The sequence below is a fragment of the Echinops telfairi genome, unplaced genomic scaffold, assembly GCF_000313985.2.
Source record: "Echinops telfairi isolate 266 unplaced genomic scaffold, ASM31398v2 ScPeMD7_70;HRSCAF=299, whole genome shotgun sequence".
Taxonomy (NCBI): Eukaryota; Metazoa; Chordata; class Mammalia; order Afrosoricida; family Tenrecidae; genus Echinops; species Echinops telfairi.
The window spans coordinates 2,369,492-2,375,491 of record NW_022103968.1 but is presented as its reverse complement, the minus strand read 5'-3'; the positions used below and the strand labels follow the sequence as shown (position 1 = coordinate 2,375,491).

General features: G+C 59.7%; 1 protein-coding gene across 3 annotated transcripts in view; it reads left to right on the top strand.

Moving 5' to 3' along the window:
* The window catches only part of MGMT (O-6-methylguanine-DNA methyltransferase), a 186,331-nt gene that overhangs the window by 151,920 nt on the left and 28,411 nt on the right, over positions 1 to 6,000 (top strand). For all 3 annotated transcript variants that reach the window (XM_045291184.1, XM_045291185.1, XM_045291186.1), the window contains exon 3: positions 662 to 804. In XM_045291184.1, the coding sequence (XP_045147119.1) occupies positions 662 to 804 (143 nt within the window). The remainder of the gene's footprint in view (positions 1 to 661; positions 805 to 6,000) is intronic.

Sequence of the window (6,000 nt, the reverse complement as noted above, 5' to 3'; positions counted from 1 at the left end):
GATGCCGATGGCATCCTTTTCCGAGCAACTCTGGGAAAAAGAATGGCAGAGACTGTGAAAATAGGCTACATGTCAACCACCTCCATGTCCAAGCCCAGGCTGCCTGGCTGAGGGTCCCCTCCCCAGCAGCCAGGATCCCACCCCCTCTGTAGAGGGCCTTGCAGACAATCCCATCAGCCGAGCGGGGTGCTGCTCCAGGGTCCTGACGGCTCTGATCTCCAGTACTTTCTTAGAAGGGACCCCTATGGCTGCAGGGGTCGTGGGGGGGGTGCTCAGTGCGCCCTGGTTCAAGGCATTGTATGGAGACCTCACCGGGGTCTGGTTGCACGTGAGGTGGCCTGGGGCAGCAGCTCCTCTTGGTTCTCACTCCTCCCTGGCCCTGCCCCCAGCTCCCTCCAGCCCCAGGGCCACTTGGCCTAGCCCTGGTGGGCACCCTCAGCCCGGTGGTGTGTCTCTCCTGAAGCTGGACAGCTTAAAAGTGGGTGGACAGGTCATCTTCCTAGCCTCCCACAGCCCACTTCCCGAATTCCCCCACCTCTGGGGCCCTGACAGTACGCCCCTGGCTTGGGGGGGGCGAGCCCTGGGCACTGTTGCCTGTGTGTGTCATGGGCAGGGAGGGGCTGCCCCAGAGGGTGACAAGGCTCTGCTGTTCTTTCCGCAGCCCCTGTGTGGTCCAGCGTCCTCCAGAGGAGCTGCCCGAGCCACTGGCCTGTTGCGCAGCCTGGCTGGAGACGTACTTCCAGACGCCCGCCGCCATCGGGACCGTCCCAGTGCCTGAGCTCCACCACCCGGTGTTCCAGACAGGTGGGCCACCCGCCGCCCTGTCCCTTCCCCGCAGTTGCTCCCAGCACAGCCCTGTGTCCAGTCTGCCTGCCACGTAGATGAGACAAGCCAGGGGCCAAGCTGGCAGATACGCTTTCCCTCCCAGTGCGGACCGGACCCAGTTTGTCCCGGCCCAGAGCCTAACATAGTCTGGGAACGGGCCATAGAAATGATGTCCGCAACTTGGCCCTTGCCTCTGGGCATCAGAGATCTGAACAACCCCGTGGGTGGTTGGCAACAGGTCCTCGGCAAGCTTGCTGTCCCCTTCAGCGCTCTGTTTGCCAGCCGCCAACCAGGCCTGAGGGTAGCCGAGCCTCAGAGGGGGGCTGGCCGGCTTATCACCGATGGTTGTTGATGCCAGTCTCTTTAGCTCACGCTCTTAGCTCTGGTCTTCCCAGGGGGCTTCCCTGGCCACAGTTCCCCTGACGGCTGCTCCTTTCACCTTGGTTTGGACCTGTCAGGGCAGAGCTCTCTGGAGACGGCAGCACTCCCATGAGGGGAGCACCCGGGTCCCCTTTAGCAATATGTTGTTTCCATATCAGCAGGTGGATTCTCCTAGACATGGGCCTGAGTAAACATACTGCCACTGCCCAGGACCACCCATCTCAGCCCTGCCCCACCAGCCCCCAGGGGCACGCGGCACAGAAGCAGACTGCCTCCTTCTTCTCCTGTAGAGCTGCTGGTGGGCTCAAACTCTTAGCCTTTCTTTTAGCTGCCCAAGACAACCCACTGCAGCACCAGGAATAGATAGATACGCAAGCTTCAAAAACGCAACAAAAAGATCACTGAAATTGGCCCATGAACTTTTCGAAGCTCCCTTGTATCCTTGAGAGAAGACGCAGCTTCCCCACACACAGAACAAAAGCTCATGCCCTGAGTCAAGTCCAACGCACGAGACTCTACCGCACAGAGCAGACCGCCCCTTTGGGTTTCCCAGACTGTCAGTTCAAGGGAGCAGACAGCCTCGTCTTTCCTCCACAGAGCAGCTCGTGGGATCAAACTACTGACCTTGCAGATAGCACCCCAGGGCTGATATCCACTGAGCCACCAGAGCTCCGCATGTCCCTAAGATGCATGCTCAATTCAAAGACATCCGGAATGGCAGAGCGTTTTCCTCGCCGTCGGTGGAGGGGCCGCTGTGATTTTGTGAGGAGCCGAGCCTGAGAGTGAAGATGGGCAAGGTGCAGGAAGACCCCATCTGGGTTAGGGGCCCTCCTTCATGGGGATGAGCTGTCTCTGCGATAGGGGTCCTTGTGGCTGCTTGTCTCCTGAGGGATGGCCCTCATGGGGGTGGGCAGTCTCCAGGCTGGGGTCCCTCGTGGGGGTGGGCAGTCTTTGGGGAGGCCCCCGCTGGGGAAGGCTCTGCCCACAGCTGATGTGTGGTGGCTGCTGTCACAGCATGGCCCGCACGTGAGCCTGGGTCACACAGGTGGGTTTAATTCAGCTCCCTGAGTCACTGGCAGGCCAGGTGTCACATTTTATGGGGTAACTAGGGAGGTGGAGGTGGTCATAAAATCACTAACATGGAGTTAATTGGTGAAGGCCACAGATGTGCAGCGTCCGATTACCCAATAAGCCAGGTAAGCACAGACTGATGCTTGCTTACTCGCTCATCTGTAACGAAGGGTCTCCAGGGTTCAACCCCATCGAAGCTTCGGCTCCTAGGTCTGGCTGGCTATCGGCCCATTGAGCTTTGCCACCACCGGCAGGCCACGGGGCAGCTCTGCCCTGACCTGTGGGGTCACTAGGAGCTAGGGTTAGCTCCATGCACTGTGGGCTTCAGGTCTAGGAGATGATCCTGCAGGTCCTGACGCGCTTAGTGGCTGAACTCACTCACTCACTCACTGCCAGGAGTCGGCACTGCCTCGTAGTGACCCTATAGGACAGGGTAGAACTGCTCCTGTGGACTTCCGAGACCCTCACTCTTCACCAGCCTCATCTTTCTCCCTTGGAGCAGCTGGTGGTTTCAAACTGCTGACCTGGTTAGCAACCCAACACTTAACCCTGATGTCCCCAGGACTCCTTGCTGGCTGAAGGCCACCCACAAAAGTCTGCTTTTAGGTGAAGCACACGAGATCGCTGTTTGTGAAGTTCAGCCTGGTTGGACCTGGAAATTTCAGAGGGTCTTCTGGCCTGGGGCAGCCTCTGGAGTGTGATGAATAGCATGATAATATAATAATTGGTTGCTCCTGCTGAGATCCAGCTCAGCAGCAGACCAGGAGCCTGGGCGTCAGCAGGGCGACTCCTGCCCCCGCCCTGGACAGATTCAGTTTCTCAACCCGGACGTCAGGTTCATCCAGCCCGGAAGACAGCCCAGCGAAAGGTGAGCTGCTGAAGGGGCCCCTTCAGTCCTCATCAAGGGTGGCGGGGAAGAAGCAAAAGTTAGCCACGTCTGGGGGGTAACTGTCCTCGCTTACTAAAGATGCCGATGGCATCCTTTTCCGAGCAACTCTGGTTGAAGAGCAAGTGTTTTTGAGGAGGCCGGTCCTCCGCCAAACCTCTCACAAAGGTCAGTGTGATTTCTTTTGAATTCATTTTTCTTCAGCAAGTCTTTACTTAGCGGGGCCGTTAGTCTTGGAACCAGCCTTCATTGTGTCTCCTCCGTAAAAAGGAAGTGTGTGGGCACCTCTGCCCGCGTGCACACCCGGCTTCTTTGCATTTGCTTATCGTGAAAGTCCGGGCATCCCCTGGGGCAGAGGCTGCGGCAGTGGTCATGGCAGTGGTTGGATGAGGAGCATGGAAAGGCCGGAGCTGCCGTGCCAGGTGCCAGGAGTGGAGCCCTTCGGGGGCAGCCCAGCCCTGTCTCCCAGCTCTGGATGCTGCCAGAAACCGGAAGGCAGGGGACTGCCGAGCTGGGCGTGCTCTGTGCACGCCTCCGGAGGTCACTCCGGGTCCCTTCCCAGCCCGTAGCCCCAGGCTGCATTGGCGTCTAGATGCACCTTCGTTCGCATGAACTTATTCCTGTGTGTTGGCGGGGGCGGTCTTCTGTGCAGGGGTACCATTCAGATGGGCTGAGGACCATGCTCCCCACCACCTGCTCTGGTACAAAAAAGACCAGTCCACAGGTCCACGAGTGAGGACCCGTACCAGCACTCACACCCACTGCCCTCAGCTCGGTTCTGATGCTCAGAGACCCACAGGGTGGGGCAGGACGGCCCCAGGGTCTAGGCTGTCCTCTCCCTTTCGACTCGCAGGGGACCCGCTCAACCTTGGTACCACCAGGGCTGCTTCTGCCCCACTCTGAAAGCTGCCCCACTCAGGGCTGCTGTTGCTGCTACCTGCTGGCAACCCAGCAGCTGGGGAGAACTCTGCCCACAGCCTTTCCGGGAGTCCTGGTGGTGCAGTGGTTACGAGTTGGGCTGCAATATGCCGGCTCAGCAGTTCAAAACCACCAGCAGCTCGGGGGAGCAACAGACCAGATTTTCTACTCCTATCGAGAGTCACCGTCTCAGAAACCCACAGGGACAGTTCTGCCCTGTCTGCCCTGTCTGAGGCTGGCTGTGTGCCGGCATCCGCTCAGTGGTGCCAGTTTAATTTCCGTCTTTGGGATCTCTACAGAGGCAGCCTTGTCTCCACTTCCTCCTGCTGAGCAGCCGTGTGTGCGGGAACCACTGGGCCCCAGGGCTCCTCACGGCAGAAACCTGCTCTCAGGTGCGCGTGTGCCTCCCCTCCGACCCCGAGCCCCGTCCCTCGGAGACCCTCTCCCAGAGCGGTGCCCCAGACAGGCAGGTGGCTGGCCCAGGGACAGTCTCTGCGCAAGCTCTGGCCCAGCCACCCTCCCTGGGACACCAGCCGCCCCAGGAGCCTTCTCTCTCCCTTGCTGTCTCACACCTGGTGGGTTTAAGAGATGACTTCTGAGTTTTCTTTTTAAAGTGACTGCAATGTTCCTTTTTAAATGAAATATTTAACACTTTAATAATTCCTTCGTCACAGCTATTAGCTTGTGGCTATGAAACCCCGTTGCATGACAGCTGCACAGACTCAATCCTTCCCTGCGCCGCAGCCTCGGCAAGCGAGGTCCTGCAGCTCCCGTCTGAGCGCCAGGTCCCCGGAATACTGGGGCAGCCACGCTTCCCCATGGCGCGCCGGCCCAGCTAGGGACGCAAAAGAAACGTGAACACAAAAGAAACGGTGCCCGGAGCCTGCCAAGCTGCGCTTCCGGGGAGGGCGAGTGTGGCTGGCCGGTGTGGCCATCTGTGTCTGAGGCCTTGAGAGGGCCGTGAGAAGGCTGGGGGCTGGGGGTGGTGGCTGACCCGTGCCTAGGGGTGCCGGGAGGGTAGCCAGGGTCTTCGGGTTCCTGCCAGGGGCACCATCACCGACAGTGAGCCAGCCCCCAACCCCCACGCGTTCCCCTTTCCTGACCATGACAGGAACAGCTAGGAGGCAGAAGGGGAAACTGTGTGGGGTCCTGTCCTCTCGACTCTCCTGCCAGGAAGCTGTCCGGGCCCAGGCCTGGGGTCCTGTCCTCCCGAGCTCAGTGTTGCTTAGACTGGGGGTCTGCCGGAGCAGCATCTCACTCACGACTTTCTGGTCAGATGGCTGGCCAGATACTTTGGGCCGAAGCAAAGCTTCTCTCTTGGTTTTCCCATCAAAGCCCCCAGCTGACTGAAGCTGAGGTCCCTGGAGAACTGAGCAGTACAGCAGGCCAGCTGGGGGGTGGCGGGGGGCAAGCAGTTCCCCCTGTGAGTGCTTACCAAAGCCCTCCTTCCCCTAAGGGGGAGCCGGGCCTCCTATTGCTGCTCAGGCTTCAGTGTGTCCCTAGCCCACAGGACAGCCTCAGACTCGTCGTAATGGAAACATTGATAAAACACGCACCCCTGTCCTGGGCGAGAGCCAGTGGGCTCGGTGAGCCCCTGCCACGCTGGGAGTGGGCTGGGGCTCACTGCTGGTCACCAGGAAAGCCCACCTTCTCCCCATGCAAGGAGCCCTCTGACTAATCGGTAGTTATGTCGGACTCCGGGGCAGCCAAGTTAGTGGAAGTACCATCCTAGATCTGCGAGGTGGCCGGGTCCCAGGTTCCCCGAGGTCTGCGTGAGTCCGAGGGGGCGAACTGCTGAGTGGCTTCTCTCAGGGCCTCTGACATCCGGAAGAGTCCAACAGCCATGTGCGAAGGGCAGCCAAGAAGGCGCTGGGAAGCTGCCAGTTTCAGACCTTGCAGGCCGGGCTGAAGACCCTGAC